The 20,267-nt window shown below is 42.0% G+C and overlaps 1 protein-coding gene across 3 annotated transcripts in view; it reads right to left on the reverse strand.

Moving 5' to 3' along the window:
• The window catches only part of LOC106538434 (venom phosphodiesterase), an 83,080-nt gene that overhangs the window by 4,637 nt on the left and 58,176 nt on the right, over window positions 1–20,267 (reverse strand). For 2 of the 3 annotated variants that reach the window (XM_087718479.1, XM_087718480.1), the window contains 4 exons: window positions 19,511–19,662; window positions 5,711–5,849; window positions 1,003–1,080; window positions 92–224 (listed from right to left, as the gene is read on the reverse strand). In XM_087718479.1, coding sequence (XP_087574605.1) covers window positions 92–224; window positions 1,003–1,080; window positions 5,711–5,849; window positions 19,511–19,662 — 502 coding nt within the window. Of the gene's footprint in view, window positions 1–87; window positions 225–1,002; window positions 1,081–5,710; window positions 5,850–19,510; window positions 19,663–20,267 lie in introns of those variants that run through there. The other variant, XM_087718481.1, reaches the window with a different exon arrangement.

Here is a 20,267-nt window from a genome sequence, read left to right on the forward strand (position 1 = left end):
GCCAGTTACACTCTTTGCATATGAAATTATTCTAAGCAAATAAGAAAATTTAAGATATTGGTTTACTTTTAAGCCTTTTAAATTTACTTACTGTTTGATTGTGTCATAAGAATCAAAGTGCCCATCATAATTATAATCAAAAATAGGCCCACTGATGACATTTAGTCCATTTCTCTCAGAAGCATATTTTGGAAGTAGGGTACTATGGAAGTAATTCCACAATCCTGTAATTAGGGGCACAGCAAGACAGAATCAAATGTAAGGATGCACATTTTCCATTGCAAGTTAATAGAGAAGCAATGGGAACATATGTTCTCATTGTTTGGTGAAAACTTACACTCTTATTTTTAAGCCATAAAATAAAATAAATAAAAATAAAATAATGAAATAAAATTTCAGTCTTTGATTTGATCAGTCCTAATCCTAACCCTAAATTTCTGATATCTGGAATGGAGATGCTGTACAAAATCTACTATTCCCCCTTGCTTCTGTGAATCTTTGCAGCATCTGCTATCTTAGGAATTTTTCTTAGTCTGTTCAATATAGGGTTGAACAGGCTCTACTATTTTCCCTAGTGAAAAAAATTATTAGCAAAGTTTAGCAAAGTATAGTAATTCCTTAAAAGAGATTCTACAAAAATCACTATCAATGGCTGCCTTGTTCTCTTTAAGTCAAATAATATTTCCGATTAAAGAATGTGCCTGATGAATATTAGTATACATTTTCTCTGCTGTCTTCTTCTCTTCCTCCTTCTTTCCTATTAAAATGTAAACTGTCTACTGTTATTCTGGAGTCACCTACATTGAAATAATAATAAAAACAACAATACCAACTTTTATATTGTTCATCAAGGGGTATAGAAATGTGCGGTCTTCCCCCCAAAACATCCACCAAACACCAAGATTAAATCAAGGGAGCTATTACAGGAGGGAAACATGATATGAAAAAGCATTCCTTCTTTCTTAACCAAGCAATATCATGCCAAAATTTCCCCAAACTTACGTGTAAATCCTTTGTACATAGGAACAATGTTGCTAGTAATTAGAGCATCATACTTCTCAAGGCCAGGTGAGCTGAAGTCTGTGTGAATAAAAGTATGGATTAATGACATGGATAGTGAGGGGAGGGGGGGAATCAAAAGCACCTACAGTTTTCTTTTTAGCTGAATAGTATATTAATTTCAATGTTGAAGAATTTACTTCTGTACTGTTTAAATACTTCCTGCACTCCACTCAAACAATTATATTACAATAGAAGGACACTGACTTCAACAAACATTCCAGAGACATTTTTTAAATGTTTCAGAGTCCCAGCCTGACAAATAGTACTAAGAGATTCTGTTCTCTGCTTTTTTCTTTCTTCTAAATTAATTTGCTTCTTCTAGTTTTTAGCCATTTACTGTATGTATAATATATGTTACCTATTTTTCTTCTTAAACACAACTATTTTGACCTTCAAAACATTAACATTTCATTCATATTATTCATTGCATTATGGAATCTCCAAAATTTGCTGCAAATAATTCAGGTTCTCTTGCCATCAACTGCACACAAATATGTGTACAGCTTTATAACCTCCCCAAAACATCCCTCTAGCATCATCATAAGCATTCTGTGTAATTTCATTGATAAATAAATAATTGAACACATCACATATCCTTGTGTTGGTCCCTGCCCAATGCTGAATAATTTTCTAAGCTTTTCATTTGTTCATTCATTCAATTTATATGGCCATGCAATAAATAGCTGTATGTCTTTCATGTTCTTATCATTCTAAGCAACTACAGTTCAACTCCCTTTACATGCATACATTCTGTAATTCACTTCAACTACATCAAGAAAGGAAAAAATTCTCACATTAATTATGAACTACTAAAGAGCAGAAATCTGATCTGCACATTCCCTGCTTGACCTAAAATGCAAGACACTCTCTTATTTTTGCTTGTCACTTTTCATGAATTTGGCCAACATCTTCCCAAGAAAACTTAACGAAGTAACCTCTCCTGTAAAGTTTTTATTCATTCTGATTATCTTTTGCCTTTGGAGAAAGGGACAATAATAATAGTATTCTCCCTATTATCAGACACCATTTCAATACTCAAAAACATTACATCCATTCATCCATCCATCATCTATCTATATCTATATCTATATCTATATCTGTCAGCCTCTGCTTTGCTGTTGCTTCGGCTGCCATGAAACGGGGAGGGAGGGCATGGTATTTGGGAGGGGTTACTCATTGTGCTGGAGGAAGGTTCTGGAGTTCAGCTGCTGATCGGACTACGCATGCGTGGGAGTTTCCCGCCAGGACTAACGGCACCGACATTCCATCTTCGTGATGCCTTTTGAAATTATCTCACACCTGACACTTGGGAGAATTATGATTGGACTGTAACTGTGATGCCAAGGGGAGGGGAATGGGCTATTCTATATATCAATCGCTTTCACGCCTAAATATTCAGATTTCGCTTCGCTATGCCTTTAATCATTTATAATTAGTAAAAGTACACTTGATTTCCACACATGGAGGCTCGTGGTCTTTCTTTCCTAATTATCTAATGGAGAGATGTTGACAATATCTATATCTATATCTATATCTATATCTATATCTATATCTATATCTATATCTATATCTATATCTATCTATCTATCTATCTTTCTTTCTTTCTTCTTTCTATCTATCTATCATCTATCTATCGGTTTGTTCCAGCAAAACTCTGAAACATCTCGAGCAATTTCAACCAAACATGGCACACAGATGGCTTACTCTCTGGAAAAAAAAAATATTGTGGCGGTAAGACACCCCTAACACCCCTTGGGATGTGTCTGTTAAGATACAGCCTGTTGTGCCTTAAAATGGCTTCTACACTACTGCCATAAAATGGCTTCTACTGTACAGCGCAGTGAAGTTGCCATGGTAACAGCTTCACAGTACTCCACAAGGGGGCTCCCTCTGTAAGGGGGAAAATCCAACATTAGACATTACGTTTGGTCCAGACATTTTCCCCCTATAAATAAATACCCGAGCAACGCCTAGTTATCAGCTACTTCTAAATAAAAGTGCTACTTGAAAATCCCCTTCTGTTTTGTTTAGTGAGTTTTTTTTAACTTCATTCAATTCAGACTGTAACAGAATGGAGTGTGGAAGACAGGTACAGATGTAATTGTTTTAAAAGCCCAATATTCATTTGATTAAAAATGTCTGCTTTGTTTAGCAGACATTTTTCTTACTAGTTGGTAACAAGCAGAAGAAGGAGGACAGCAAAAACTGGAGGAATCACTAAATTGCTTTCTTAGCAGGTGCTGCACATACATCATTAGGACAGTATATTACTGCATGGTGACTCAGAACAGGCACAACATGGGCAGGATAGGGATTGGCAATAGTATAGTTTCCAGTTCACTTAAGGATGGGTGGAGAAAGGAAGCGGGAAGTATGTGGTCTGTTGCGAGGTATGAGTACTTGTCAAAAGAAATGAAAACATGTGTGTAAAAGAATGTGCTTCTGCCCACTTTCTTCTATGGAAGAGAGTGTTGGGTACAATATGTCCACAACAAATATAAAAATATGTTGAATGCAGTGAATATTAATCACATAAGCCGTGTATGTAGCTCAACAGGAAGAGAAAGAACGAATGTGGACCAAATATAAAAAAAGAGTGGACAGTACAGAAGTCCCTTGAGATGGTCATAGAGTGAGGGTGAAAGGAGAAATAAATGATGAGATTGTAGAGGGAGAAGAAGGAGAAGAAAAAGGAGAAGAGGAGAAAGCTAAGGAGGAGGAGGAGGAAGAAGAAGAAAAATATATAGGCACTGTAAAAATTAGGATGGTTGTAAGGCTAGAAAGGTATGGAAAAATAGTGAATGGTTTTGTAAGCTGGATTTGGCTATATTTATTTAGCTTTTTTCTTAGTTTATGACATACCTGTTGAATTTTTATCTTTTACACCTTTGCTGCAGTTTGCATGACGGAAAGGAAATAGCATAATGGATATCTATGTATTTGGGTATGTATAAAAATGATGGGGAAATAGTGAGAAAAGTTGGAAATTGCCATCTTAAAATTTTCCATGAAGAAACCTGTGCTGGGTGGAATGGTTATTCATATCCAAGTAGATCTGCCCTACACTCTCAACATATTCGTAGCAATATGGATTATTGCTGTGAATATGTTGAATATATTCCATTTTTGATGGAAAATCTGAGTCACTGCTGCAGTTAGGGCTTTGGGGAATAAATTAGGACCCAGTCAAGAGAATGAAAACTGGCTTCATATGTAGTAGAACTAATTTTGAAAAATGGGTGAGCATAAGAGTATGAAGTTCAGAATCCAAAATGCCTTACTGCATCATTGGCCAAAACAGGGCAAAGGGAATTGAAAAGATAAGCTATAATCCTCCTAAATTATTTATTTTTATTCATTAAATTTGTTTTGCCACCTATCTTGCTGCAAGTCCGCTCTGGGCAGCTTACAAAATCTATCTATCTATCTATCTATCTATCTATCTATCTATCTATCTATCTATCTATCTATCTATCTATCTATCTATCTATCCATCCATCCATCCATCCATCCATCCATCCATCCATCCATCCATCCATCCATCCATCCATCATCTATCTTTATATATTAATAAATAAATAAATAAATAAATAAATATATATGTATGTATGTATGTATGTATGTATGTATGTATGTATGTGTATATATATATATATGTATGTATGTGTGTGTGTGTGTGTGTGTGTATATGTTTTCTGAGGTTTTCGCGGGTGTTAGTATGTAGGTCTCTAGTTGTTCAGGTTTTCTCCCGCGTAGAATTGGAGATGTCTTGGCGACGTTTCGACGAAGTCTCATTCGTCATCTTCAGGCTGCTTCAGACTACTTCAGGTTTGGTGTTTCCAGGAGTAGTATATATATATATATATATATAGTAAGCTGCCCAGACTCTCCATACGGCTTCCATGCAAGTAGTCCTCAACTTACAACCATTCGTTTAGTGATTGTTTGAAGAGACAAAGGCACCCCAAAAAGTGATTTATGACTGTTTTTCACACTTACAACTGTTGCAGCAACCCTGTGGTCACATGAGCAAAATTTGGGCACTTGGCAACTGGCATGTATTTATGTCATTTGTATTGTCCTGGGGTCATGTGATCACCATTTATTACCTTCCCAGTTGGCCACCAGCAAGCAAAGTCAATGCGGGGAGCCAGATTTATTTTAATGACTGCATGATTCACTAACAATTGCAGTTATTCACTTAACAACTGTGGGGAAGAAGATTGCAAAATGGAGCAAAACTCACTTAGCAACAGAAATTTCAGGCTCAGTTATAGTCATACGTCAAGGACTACTTGTGTACACTTCTTGCTGCTGTTTATATTTCTACTTTATTTTATAAGCTGATCTTTCTCGCAGCTGCCTTTCAGTCTTATTCCCTTTAAACGCAAATCTGTGGAATCAAATATTTAGAATTGCACCTCCCATGGCCCTACAGTCTGTGCCTACAAAAGGCAATGGTTATATTATGTTCTTCTTATGGGCAAGAAATACCACAACATGTTTTCTTTTATATTGTCTTCCCCCCTTCTCCCTCCTCCTGAATGCCACGCTTATCCCACTCATGTATATGTTTAAACACTCAGCCACATCCAGATAATTAAAACATTATGTATGCCTTTGCTATATAAAGAACAGTTCTACTAACCAGGAGGATAGAGGAAGCCGGGGGTGAAAGTCAGGTCTGCCTGGTAGTTGGAGCAAGCTTGGCTCTGAGCTGCAGGGATTCGAACATCTAGCCGCAGACAGTCTGAAACACTGGGAGGAACAGAAGTTGGCTCAACCAGCTGGAAGAGAAGAAGGCAAAAGAAAGCATTACACCCACGGCCGTGGCTAACCTTAGGTTTTGAGACTTCCTAGCCTGGTTTCCTTTGATTTTTTTTTTCTTTTCCTATTTTTATAATGAATCATAGCGGTGCTGAAAATAGAAATGGCCTTCCTGCCCTTTGCTCTCAGACCTATCCAGTCGGTTTATTTCTTAGTCTTCGGCATTCCATAGTACACAGGTGGAAGAAGCGGGAGAAAAGTCCTCACAGCTTTGTCCTGAACCCATGACAAAACGGAAGCAACGATACCCAAGGGGTTGCATTTGAGATCACTAAAACCAAGATGTATTTCCTTAACTCTGTGGTTTTCTCAGAAGCAAACCACTGTACTGGTCAAAATCAAGTTGTGAATCACCAGAGAGAGAATACTCATGTTTTGAAAGAGATACACACACTCTATTGCTGATGGGGAATCATGATGTATATGCAGAGGAAGTGCAGGTAAACAGAGAGAGTGTGCCAAAGCAAGACACTATCTGCTCTGCAGTGGGAGAAAGTTTATGACGCAGCTAGTAATGTACTGATAAATGAACAGTCACACTGTTGGCTTTCACCGGGCTGTATTAGCCACTCATCCAAAGGCAACCTTGATCTCGGACTACAAAAGCACTACCATACACAGCTATACAGGTAGTCCTTAATGTATGGCCACAATTGAGCCCAACATGTGTCTGTTGCTATGTGAGACATTTGTTAAGTGAGTTTTGCATCATTTTACAACATGTCTTCCTGCAGTTGCTATGTGAATCACTGCAGTTGTTAAAGTTTGTTAAGTGAATCTGGTTTGCCCATTGAGTTTATTTGACAGAAGGTCGCAAAAGGGTGATCACAAGACAAACAGACAGACACACACACACACACCTGACACTGCAACCATCATAAACTTGAGTTAGTTGCCAAGCATCTGAATTTTGATCACATGACCATGGGGATGCTGCAACCGTTGTAAGTGTACAAAATGGTCATAAGCATGGGTGAAATCCAGCAGGTTCTGACAGGTTAATTTTGAGTAGTTCGGAGAACTACCAATGCCACCTCTGGCTGGCCCCAGAATGGGGTGGGAATGGAGATTTTGCAGTATCCTTACCCTGCCACGCCCACCAAGCCATGCCCACCAAGTCACACCGTACCCACCAAGCCACGCCCACAGAACCAGTAGTAAAAAAAATTGAATTTCACCACTGGTCATAAGTCACTTTTTTCAGTGCTGTTGTAACTTTGAACGGTCACTAAATGAATGGTAGTAAGTTGAGGACTACTTGTACTTACAAACAGCAGCTACCCAGAAATAGTTTACTGTATTCTCATCCATACCATAGTAGTCGTAGCAATGTCTCATTTCTAGTACTTTGCTCCATTGGCTGGGACTCTACAATGTGCTTGGCTCATGTATACTTTAGCATATGCGGTTTGTAATGGTGCGTTGAATAAACCAAACAAATCATGAGTTATTGAAAAAAAGTATGGTTAAGGCAAGACATGGCATGGTAACATAACCATTGTTGTTCTTATCATGATATATTTTAATATTCTCACTGTTCAGTCTTGCATCTGAACACATAAAGACCATTTCATCTATTCGGTTTTATTCTGTGTTTTGTCCTGATATCACTTTATCTTTTTTAAAACACCATAAAACAATTGTAATATGAAAATGTTTTGATTAATTGCACTATACGTAAATAGTGCCTTGGACATTGGCGTGTGACAAATGAATGGTATGAAGAGAAAGCCATAAGTGCACTTTTGAGATATTTCTTCATTCGTGCTTCAATTGACAATCAAGAATCTCTCAGGAGTCAGTGAAAGAATTGAGAATAAGCCGCAGACTACAGTATTTTACTGTACAAGTGTTCTTGATGAAAAGTTCTTAGGATTCAAAGGAACTTTTTTTCAGAATACACAAGCAACAGCTTCAGTGATATGGAAATGCTGCTATTTTGTGGCTCTCATTTCTCTTGGCTTTGCTCTCTCTGCACAAGCAGCAACCAGTTATGGTGCTATAGATTTTGGTAAAGGCAGTCCTGGCACTCCCTATCTTTGCTAAGATTTGGCTCAACCTGCACAGAAGGTTTTTCTTAGAGGAAAAGGACAGTTACCATCTCTTGTAAAAAGAACCTACTTCCAAAGGGAACTATAATCAATGCACCAAGAGGCATAATTTATTTGTATTTTGTGGGACTTTAAGTACAGTATTTAGAAACAGCTGCTCTGACCTCTGGGTCATCTTTCAGCCACTTTTTCTAAAAGTGTCACAGGATGTAAATAATAAGTCATAAAATGGAAACAGTCAACAAACTCCTTGAACCAGAGAAATATATCCTGTTGATCTGGTTGCCTTCCTCATTTTTATACACAATCAATTGTATTACCATTTTAAATGTTTTTCCACATTTTATAAAGCCAGTGATATTTATTTCTACACACAATTTAGCCATCTTGTAGTAATGAATATGAGATTTTTTTTGTTTGTTTTATCCCCCTTCTGATTCAAAACAGACAATTCAGGATAGTAAACGGCAACAAATGAACTGAAATCAACAAATGAAGATGCACCTAAGATACATTACCGTTTTTATTTTATTTTGCTAATGGCAAAAGAATAATATAAAATTGCTTCAGAATGGAGAAAAGGGGAGCAAATGCGTGACTCGACAAAAGGGCGAACGACAAAACCGTGCCCGACTAAACTGCGTCGCTAAAACCGTGACATCATCAGCGCGGCGACAACAGCGCAGCGACAACAGCGCGGAGACAGAAGGGTGCTTTAACTTAAGGTAAGGGTTAGGTTTAGGTTTAGGGTTAGGTTTAGGGTTAGGTTTAGGGTTAGGTTTAGGGTTAGGGTTAGCGTTAGGGTTAGCGTTAGGTTTAGCATTAGGTTTAGTTTTACAGCGCGCTTCTGTCGCCCCGCTGTTGTCGGCGCGATTCAGCGCTCATTCGTCAGAGCGCTTTAGAACACGCGGTTTTGTCACCGCGGTTTAGTCGGGTGTGGTTTTGTCGTTCGCCCTTTTGGCGGTGAACCGAGCAAATGTATTTCTGGAACAGTGCAAGTAAATTAGTGAGAGGGAAAGGGTTAAAGATTTTTTTCTCCCCAAAACCATTTCTCTGTCTCACGAAGCGAACTTTCATTTTTCTTTTTTCTTTAAAAAAAAGATTCATTCTACGGTAAAATCTTTGTATCAAGTCCACTTAGTCCTTTAATGTGATGAATGTTAGGATAATTTAGAAATTTTTCTAAACATGGAATTACCAGGGTAAATATTATTTTTAACTTTGAGTGGGAAAAGTTTATCTTTTGGAATGTGTATCTGTTAGTGGGTGGAAAGGAGGAAGAAAATATTTGTGTGTTTCTGTGTGGGAGAAGTTGATGGTTTGGTACAACCAAATTCTTCCCCTCTTAAAAATTACTGCTTTTCCCTCAAAGACAAAATGTTTGTGTTTAAATCACAATCAGGAAATCTGGGGAGCGTCCCTGTTGCAAACCCATCGGCTTATAATAATGTGATGAAGGCTGACTTTTATATTTTCTGAAACCAGTTCAGATTATTACTGGAGCTATTTAATCAAATGCCAGATCAGGTCATTAAACATTTGTTAACCCTTATGGATAAGATGAGTTGTACTATTGTTTAAGCAGTTGGCTGAAGATTTTTTAAAACAGACAAGCTATTTATTTAACAAATGGTTTATTTTAAGGTTGAAATGTTCTGCTGAATTTCTCCAGGCGAAGTAGAAAGAGAAAAAGACCATCTGAGAAAAGACAAAAAAGAAGATACAGATATAACCAACATTTTAAGGAGCTAAGATTGAAGAAGAAGAAAAAGTCAGGGATCTCCTGTTTTGATACCATCTGAGTTGCATGTTCAAGCTGGGTCAAGGTTCAAGGTTTATTAAACTTGTATGCTGCCCTATTCCCGGAGGGACTCAGGGCAGCTAACAAACCGGAAGGGAAGGGAACAATACAGAAAGCAAAAAAGCAAAAGACAAACAACAAAATACAGAAACAATTTAAAAGCTGTCAACAGTCACACAATTTGAGTGGGGATGGGAACTCATCAGCCCCAGGCCTGTCGGAACAGCCAGGTCTTGACGGCTTTGCGGAAAGCCTGAAGGGTGGGGAGGGTCTGGATCTCCATGGGGAGATCATTCCAGAGGGCCGGAGCAGCCACAGAGAAGGCCCTCCTCCGTGTGGTCGACAATCGGCATTGGCCGGCAGATGGAATTCGGAGGAGGCCTAGTCTGTGGGATCTAATAGGTCTTTGGGAGGTAATTGGCAGAAGGCGGTCTCTCAAGTACCCAGGTCAAATACCATGTAGGGCTTTATAAGTGATGACTAGCACCTTGAAGCGCATCCGGAGAGCGATAGGCAGCCAGTGCAGCTCGCGGAGGATAGGTGTAACGTGGGTGTACCGAGGTGCACCCACAATCACTCGCGCGGCTGCATTCTGGACAAGCTGAAGTCTCCGAATGCTCTTCAAGGGCTGCCCCATGTAGAGCGCATTACAGTAGTCCAGTCTTGAGGTCACAAGCGCGTGAGTGACTGTTGTGAGACCCTCCTGGTTCAGGTAGGGACGCAATTGGTGCACCAGGCGAACCTGGGCAAATGCCCCCCTGGTCACAGCCGATAAATGATGTTCTAAAGTCAGCTGTGGGTCCAGGAGGACTCCCAAATTGCGAACCCTGTCTGAGGGGCATATAATTTCACCCCCCAGCCTGAGAGATGGAATACATGGCCAATTATTGGGAGGGAAAAACACAAGCCACTTGGTCTTGTCAGGATTGAGTGCAAGCTTGTTTACCCCCATCCAGACCCTAACAGCCTCCAGGCACTGACACATCACGTCAACCACTTCGCTGAGTTGGCACGGGGCGGACAGATACAACTGTGTATCGTCCGCATACTGGTGATATTTTATCCCATGCCGCCGAATGATCTCACCCAGCGGCTTCATGTAGATGTTAAACAGGAGGGGTGACAGGACCGAACCCTGCGGCACCCCATACTTAAGGGGCCTAGGGGTCGACCTCTGCCCTCCAACCAACACCGACTGAGACCTTTCCGAGAGGTAGGAGGAGAACCACTGAAGGACGGTGCCTCCCACCCCCACCTCTCGCAACCATCGCAGAAGGATACCATGGTCGATGGTATCGAAGGCGGCTGAGAGGTCAAGGAGCGCTAGGACAGAGGCATGGCCCCCATCCCTGGCTCTCCAGAGATCATCGGTCAGTGCGACCAAAGCAGTTTCCGTGCTGTAGCCAGGCCTGAATCCAGACTGAAAGGAGTCTAGATAATTGGTTTCATCCAAGGACCGCTGGAGCTGAGAGGCCACCACTTTCTCAACAACCTTCCCAACAAAGGGGAGGTTGGAGACTGGACGATAGTTATTTAGAATGGCTGGATCCAAAGACGACTTCTTCAGGAGGGGTCTCACCACCACTGCCTTTAGGGGGGGAAGAAACCCTCCCGAGGGGAGGCGGTAACTATCCAGCCCCGTGTCACCTCCCTGCTGTTCGCGACTAGCCAGGAGGGGCACGGGTCCAGCACACACGTGGAGGCACTCACTGCTCCCATGGCCTTGTCCACTTCCTCAGGAGTAACAAGTTGAAAATAAATCCATAGATGCCGCTGAAGACCCTCCCCCGGTACCTCAGCTGGCTCTGTGCAATTGGAGTCCAGGTCTGTCTGAAGCCGAGCAACTTTATCCGCGAGAAATTGGACAAACTCCTCAGCTCTACTTCATAAAGGGTTGCCCGCATCCCTCCCTTTCAGGAGGGAGTGGGTTATTCTGAACAAGGTGGCTGGGCGCGACTTAGTGGATGCAATCAGAGCAGCAATATATGTGTTTTTAGAAGTCTGAATTGCCAGGAGGTAAGCTCTGATGCAGGCTTTTAACAGTGCTCGGTCTGACTCGGACTTACTGGACCTCCAGCGGTACTCTAGGCGTCTCTTTTGGCGTTTCATCTCCTGGAGTTCCTCAGTGAACCAAGGAGCCCTCCTGGATCCACTGCCTCGGATAGGCCATAAAGGCGCAATCCGGTTAAGAGCCTCCGACACTGCTGAGTTCCAAGCAGCGACCAAGGCCTCCACCGGACTGTGGACGAGAGTATCAGGTACAACGCCAAGCACCGTCTGAAAGCCCTGAGGGTCCATAAGGCGCCTGGGGTGGAACCACCTAATCAGTTCCTCCTCCCTACAGTGGGGGATTGGCCTCCGAAAGTCAAGCCTCAGTAGGAAGTGGTCCGACCATGACAGGGGCAAGATCTCACTACCCCTCAAACCAAGATCACAACTCCACAGCTCCAAGAGGAATACGAGGTCGAGCGTGTGACCTGCTGAGTGAGTCGGGCCCCGAATTACTTGGGTCAAGCCCATGGCTGTCATGGAAGCCATGAACTCCTGCGCTCCATCAGAGTGCTCACCGAGCGAAGGCAAATTGAAGTCCCCCAGCACCATAAGCCTGGGGAACTCAACTGCCAGCTCGGTTACTGACTCGAGGAGCGAGGGGAGAGCTGTTGTCACGCTGTTGGGAGGCAAGTACCTTAACAACAAGCCCACTTGACCCTCAAGGTCCAACTTCACCAGTAAGGACTCACACCCGACAAGCTCCAGAGCAGGGATCCTACGAGGAACTAAAGACTCCCGGATAACAATGGCCACTCCCCCACCCCTTCACTGGGGTCATGGCTGATGAAGCACCTGAAAACCCTCTGGGCACATTTCAGTGAGGGGGACTCCTCCCTCCGGGCCCAGCCAGGTTTCAGTAATACATGCCAGGTCTGCCCTCTCGTCTAAAATTAGGTCCCGGACGAGGGGAGCCTTGTGAACCACAGACCTGGCATTTAGCGACAACAGCCTGAGACCAGGGTCCTGACTACTCACACCATCTGGCCTTGGAGTGGGACTGATAGGGCCGGAAGGAGGGATCTCTGTGACGTAGCGAACCCTCCTTCCCAGGTAATGGCTCGCCCTAAAGTCCCCGCCATATCTGCCCCTCCCAGTTATGACCTTAATGTTCCGGCCCACTCCTGTGTCCATGGTCCCTCCTCCCTCCCCCCTGGCCCCCGCATTCCCTGGTAGGCCCTTCGAATCAGACATTCCAAGGCTGGGATTAGGCATAGGCCCCCCTGACACTTCTGCAAGGCACTCAGTGCAGGAGGTGCCCTGCAATGGTCCCAGCCTACTCAGACATACACAACCATACTATCAGACAATCCCCACAGACAATTTAAAAACAGAGTAACAACAATATAGTTAAAAAGTGGGTACATTCAATCAACCACACTCATACCAAGCACTCACTATACAAAGAATTTAAAAGCCGCGCAGTAGTACCAAAGCAAAAAATTAGCTCAAAATTGTCCTAGTGTGTAAGGAGGAGTTGATGTCCCGATCTTCTCCCATAAAGGGGTAGGGTCCAAAAGTCTGCAACACAGTAAAATGACCACAACTGGAGGGGGAAGTAAACTCCTCAGCCACGTGCTCTTTGTCCATTGCCTTCTCTCTCTGACGGAATGGAGATGAAAGGTGACCGGGAAGGGCATAAACGGGGGACCCACAAGAGCCGGCGACAGAGTCATGTCCCAATTCGCTCCCTGATGATAGGGGGAGGAATAGCTGGAAGGCAAGCAGGCCATAGGCAGCAGATATCACAGAGCCAGCCATGAGCCACAACTAGCCAGGATCAAAACACAGCTTCCTCCAGGAGCAGGGGATGCCAGAGGACTGCTCCCACAATGCTAAGAACTAGAACTGATGGCGGAGGGGGGGAGGAAACCCCACTCTTAGCTGAGCTGCCATGCTCTCAGACGGCAGCAGCAGACCGGCAGGTCATCAGGCTAGCAACCCCACCCCCCCACCTCCCCCTAAGCCTAACCCTAACCCTAAACCTAATCGGCCCTAATCTAAGTCCTAAACTTAACCCTAACCCTGACCCTAACGCTAAACCTGACCCTCAGCAAATCTAACCCTAGTCTTACACCTAACCCTTGCACTGACCCTAACTAACCCTAACCCTAACTAAACCTAGCACTAACCCTAACCCTGTCCCTAGCCTGCCCCTGCAGCAGAACACCAGTGGTTGAAGGGTCAGGCAATAGAAGGGGGTCGGGTCCCCCCAAGACAGGCCTCCAATAGCCACCCCCGTAGTGACCAATGGCGGTCTCAGTAGGTCGAATCCCCTCAGCCAGCTCTTCCAGGCTCCAGCATCCGAGCAGTCAGGTGAACCAATTCTGGCAGTCTCCCGAGGATCGATTCTCCTGTAGGTGGGGCGCTCAATCCTCTCAAGTCCTCTCTGCGGTCTTAGCAGAGACAAAGAAAAAACGTTGGCCAGGGGGCAGACAAAGCCGTCCCTAGCTCTTCCCGCAGGCGCAGCAGTTCCGCTTAACAATATGGAATGGCAGTTCAGTCAGGTGATTTAAATAGTAATTCAAAACGGAGGCAGCCGCAGCAATGATGGCCCAGAGCAGCTGTAACCCTCCATTTCACAGTCGCAGCACAGTCCCGGCACTCTTCAGGCCTCTTCAGTCCCCCCCAAGCACTCTCTACAATAGTGCACAAAGTATTAATTGACCCAAACTCCGCTAGCACTGTCCCCAGCTTAATTCACGCTGGGGGCTGCCATCCGTGAAGAGGAGGGGGGCGCCATCCGTGAAGCTGTCCGCGAAGCTGAAGCCGCCCGCAACCGCCAGACATGCCGCTGCCCGTCCCCAAGCCTCCAGGGCAGTATTTCTCATGGGCCGCCGTCCGCATAGGGGGGGGGCGTCTGCGAAGCCGAGCATGCCGAAGCCGAGCATGCCACAGCTGCCAAGTACACCGAGGCCCGTCTCAGAGCCAACAGGGCAATGTTTCAGATGAACGTTACCTCTCCAGGCTGGTCAAAGGATCTCCTCCAAAATCCCGCCGAATAAAGGTCTTGCGTTTGGCAGGAGGCTCAATTTTGAACAATTTCGGCTTGCTTTCCAGCTGAGCAAAAAGCTCGAGCAGCCATCTTCCTCGCGCAGCCGCAGAGCAGCCATCCTTTGCAGAATCCCCATGCTGACACAATCATGGTCTCACCATATCTTCCCACCCTCATGTTTTTTTGATCAGTACCATGAACCAAACAAATTTTGAGGGAATTAACACACACAACAAATTACTTATTTCAGTGTTAGATGTCTACTGTTTAAGACAGGGGTGTCCAAACTTGGGAACTTTAAGACTTGTGGACTTCAAGGGAATTCTGGGAGTTGAAGGCCACAAGTCTTAAAGTTCCCAAGTTTGGACACCTCTGGTTTAAGGCTTCTTTCTTAGAGTTTGAGCACTTTGAAAGAGTGATTGAACCCAGCATGGATAGAAATGCCTGATTCAGCTCAGAATTCTTTCGATCAAGTTCCTCACTTGATGATCCCCAAGGTTCTCCAATTCCATATTGCTTCATAAAGGGATTGGTTCTGTAGAAAATTAAAATCCACCCCTCTCGCAGAAGAACGAAATATTCTAGGAAATATTAAAAGGACAGAATATTATACCTCCCTGGATGAGAAAAGGAGAAACATCTCTTGGAAATCAGCCCCCACCTTTGTTAATAGCCCCAGAAAGACTGGGCCATTCTATCTACAAAATATAAGGCTCTCAGCTCCAGATTGATAGGATTAGCCCTCATTCAAGATCCAAACTAGGACAAAGCTATTAAGCCATAATAGGAATTGCCAACACACTTCCAGAACACAAGCCTCTTCATTACATCACCCAACACAGTTCAACCAAGTTTATCTCAGACAAACTCCTAGGATTTGTACATGACCCCTACAGTAGCCCTGCCCTTGCCAGAGGAACAGGAAGCTCAAGTTCAAAGCCCAAGAGAGGGTATAAATAACACTCACTCTCCACACCATGTGTTCAGCTGCACCAGGCCCATGTGCTTAATGGTTCTGCTCCATTAAACCAGCTTTCCAATCAGCCTCCATGTTTCCAGTGTCTTTCTCCCCTCTTGGAACTGAACCCAGATGGATGTTTCTTCCAAGCTAATCAGAACTTTTGAGACCTATCCACCTATTGGCTTAATTCTTTACCTAACATTATTTTTATTTAGTGCCTCATCCCTTATATAAATCAATACATTTTGAGAAGTATTTTTCATGAAAATATGTAAACATCTTAATATTCATCTGATTAGACTGGAAAATAAATCTTTAAATCATTTTGCAGTTTAAAACATTAAGAATGTTTGCAACAGGTGAAAGTTTGTAGGATGAAAATAACAAAAGCCTGGTGCCTCATCTTGTTTATTTATTTACTACATTTCATCAGCTTCTCTAGGAGTTCAACATGGCTCACAATGTTACTTTAAAATGCAGCTCAAGAAAATTCTAGACGAGGCAATTGTTAATTTCAAAGTATTAAAGAAGCCTTTGACCTGCCATTAAAGACACCATATTTAGAATTCACAGAAAGGTTGGTACCTGGTTTTCCATTGAGAGCTCAATTTTCTAGGAAATTTGTTTGGATTATATTGAACAAGGCTGAGTGACACAACAGCTGCTTTATGCTTTGGAAAAATCTTTGTGTTCACTTCTCTATGACATCAGAAAAACTTTCTTGGCTGATATTACATGTTGTGTGTGTGTGTGTGCGCGCACGCATGCACACACACACACACACAAAAGAATATACAGGGAGAGACAGAATTTGGTACTCTCTTAGATACACGAAACAGCCAGGTGATTTCAGACCAGTCACACTCTTTTAACCTAAATTGGGAAGTTGAAAACACCCAGTTACCTATCACACTGGGGCAGCAACTTAAATTGTATTTATAACATTCATTGAAGAGACTTTTATCCTGCAGTGTATTTGATTTAGGTTCATAATAATAATAAATGTCTCCAATTTCGATATATTAAAATATGCCATCTGTTTTGAGACTCAGAAAAGCTACATATATCTCCTCGCTCAAAGTATCCAAAAATAATAAGTAAAACATGTTAAACTGAACAAAAGAATGCAAATACTGTATATTTACTTTTAACACTATCTATATGTGGACCTACAGTATATACTGTATATGTAATATATATCAACACCAGATTAATTCATAATGTCCAGGAAAATGAAACCCTGATCCAACCTTAGCACGAAAGATCCAACCTTAGCATGGAATATATGTTGCATGTCAATAAGATCATTATTTTCTGAAGCGGAAGAAGCAATCTCTCTTGATTCAGACCAAGGATTCAGGATTCAGCTTAGCCTTTTTTAACATCTGGGAATAATATTAATTTCAGATCCAGCTATCTGAAGGGCGCCAGGATGGGGAAGATAATCTAAAGTATTTTCTCCAGCTACCTGGAGAAGGTATAGTAGCTCAGAGATTGCAAAGCTGTGCATACAGTTTAAAACACTATATCTCCAATCCGGGCTAGAAAAATCTCCTCTCTAACTCAACTTGGGGATCTCATTGCCAGTTGATGTAGACAGGCAGTTGGGGGCTAGCCAGTCACATTCAACTTAGCATATTCTGTGAATGCAGCCCCTGTGATGGATGACTTCCAAGCTCACAGAGAAGAGATTTCCCCAGTTCCATCAAGAAATGCTTAGGATTGCAAGGCATGTTGAAAGAACCACGGCTTCCTAATTTTGCCCACTCAGTTTGGGTGAAATACCTATACTGAGAAACTTCAGTTCTCCACCCCTGCCCCAAAGAATTATTTTTTAAAAAACATAAAAGTAGTCATCTCTACTTCATCCATCCTCATCTTAATGTCTTAATGACATTCACAGATGAATTTTCTTAGAAAGTTTGGTACACTGCACACAGACAGCATAGAAGTGGTACATATAGAGGGCAGAAAAACATAATAACAGAGAAAGCATGTCCCTCTGCCTTGAATGCCAAAATAATTACACACAGAACAGAAGCCTGCTTTTCTTTTCTTTATCATAACACCATTGCTTTTGACTGCCAAACCATTGGATGGTTTAAAAAAAAAAGAATGGCTAACTACAGCAGTGGAATTGCTGCAGCAAAAATAGCAGGCTACACTCCTGAATGTCTGCCCTACACATGCTGTTTTCTTTTAATTCCAAAGTACCTTAAGAGAATATGCAAATAAGCAATCTTTAAACATCAGTATGCCATTTTGGGACTATCTGCAGAATCATTCGGTGAATGAATGCTGTATTTGTATATGTTGTATTTTTCCATTCAGTAATATACTGATGGCTATGATTACCTTGGCACTGTGTGCTGTAGAATGGAGCCCTCAAGATGAAACTTGAAAATGAGTGGAAGACAGAAAAAATATAGTTTAGATTGGTTAAAGACTCAATAAACTCAGATTGGAATGAGAAGGCCCAGAAAGAGAACTATGGAGCAATTCAAGAGAAAATAAAGTTTGACAGTTACGTACAACCTGTTGGAAACTGGCAGGGAGAAATTGGTTTGTGGCTAAGAGAATCAGATCTCAAAGCTGGGAGATTTCTGTTTGAAAGAAGAGTGTTGGAAAAAGACCTGAAGGTTTGATCCTCTGTGGGGAAGAAGATGGCAGGACCCTGCCATGTATTTTTTTAGTTTAATTTAATGTAAATATAGCATATTTAATAGCATGGAGAATTAATTGAAATAACACCAATATAATACATTTTCAATATCAGATATGCTCCAAATTCTGCATTTGAAACTGTATTCACTTAAAGAAATATAAATTAGTAGCACCACTAGAGTAAAAATGTAATTTAATGGGAAAAAAGACTGTTTACAAAACTTTTATAACGGTGGACTGGCTCCCGGTTCGGTCCGGTTCATCTGAACTGGTAGTGGTTTGGCAGCCTGGGTCACTGGAACCGGCAACACCTCTGAACCTGTTCTCTCAGTGGCACTGTAGGCTCCGCCATCTTGGTTTTTGGTTCTGCGCATGTGCAGAACAATTTTAATTGCACTGCGCATGCGTGCGCTATGCGGCCATGAGGTACCAGAAGTAGCGACTGCCGGAACCCACCTCTGGCCCAGACACTTCTGTGCATGTGCAGAAGCATCGCACAAGCACACAAGCAAACCAGTAGTAAAAAAAATGGAAACCCACCACTGCTGTGTATCTATTCTCAGACAAATTGCTGGGGGAACCAAGATAAACCTAATTGTACTGCCAAATGAAGCATTGCAACAATCAGTAGACAGTAAAGAAGATGCTATTATATAAAAACCCTAAAATATAGCCTAAAACCTCCCCAAACCTGGCTTTATCATTCCATCACTTTGACATTCTACCTTCTGAGCATAATCATTCCTTTCTGGCATCCCACCCTGGGATTGAAAAATCCAAGGTTTCTTGTATGAACTGTATGCACTTTATATATAACTAGACAACTGTATGCAATTAAATATATAATTAAGCAAGAAGATTACTTATAAACCTGATACAGTCTACTGAATTTTTACCTGAAATAAACTTGCCCATGTTCTGCAGCAATATGAAGAATGACATGGATGTGATTTACAGTATGTATCTCTGTCTCCATCACTATCCACATATATACCTCTGCATCCATCTTTACTACTCCCCGACATCTCTTTTATATATTATCCTTTTTCCACATAGACTTTCATCTTTTTTACAGAAGATAAATAAATCCAAAAACTTACTGATTTGTTGACAGTATATGAATTCCATAGTGGCATCAAGATGTCTTGACTATATGCGCTTACATATTTAGTCTGGTGAAGGAGGCAGTACTCTCTGTTTTGTAGAACCCGGGGTCTTCCATAAGGCAAATTATGAGCTTCAGAGTTATGTTCTGGAATGTAAACCATAATTGTGAAATCTCCAATTAACTGAATACTATTCTTTCCAAAATTATTATGAATTGCTCATTAGTTAATTTCTTTTTACATTTCAGTATATTGGAAAGAACAAAACAGTTGGAAATAACTGGAAATCTGGCCTGTTTAAAACCTCACTTTGGGGTTTTTCCTGGCCTATGTGATACCAGAATGTTGATGACTTCTAACTCAATATGTAGAGCCAAACTCTACATCTCCACACCCCATTCAACACTAGCAGCATTTAAAGGAAAATTCTTGAACCACTGCCAACAGAACCTAACGAAGTGTTACTTGATTCAGAAGCAAAGCTCACTGCTCTCATTAGCAGCAGTGACATAATATAAGTGGGGGAAACCAAAGGGAGGGGAAAAAACCAATTTGAAGTGGATTGGATACAGTGCTAATACACTACACATTAAACTACTTGCATTTATTGCTTTATTTTACTGGTGGATCGTTGGAGCTATACAGAGCGATATGTCTCTTACGAGTATACAAATCATAGAAATAATTATGATTATGTTCAGGAAAATGTCAAAAGGAAGAATGGAATTATCTCGTTTGTGTTAAGAAACTT

The sequence above is a fragment of the Thamnophis sirtalis genome, unplaced genomic scaffold (assembly GCF_051295495.1).
Source record: "Thamnophis sirtalis isolate CommonGarterSnake01/CBP01778 unplaced genomic scaffold, rThaSir2_p1.2 scaffold_6, whole genome shotgun sequence".
Taxonomy (NCBI): Eukaryota; Metazoa; Chordata; class Lepidosauria; order Squamata; family Natricidae; genus Thamnophis; species Thamnophis sirtalis.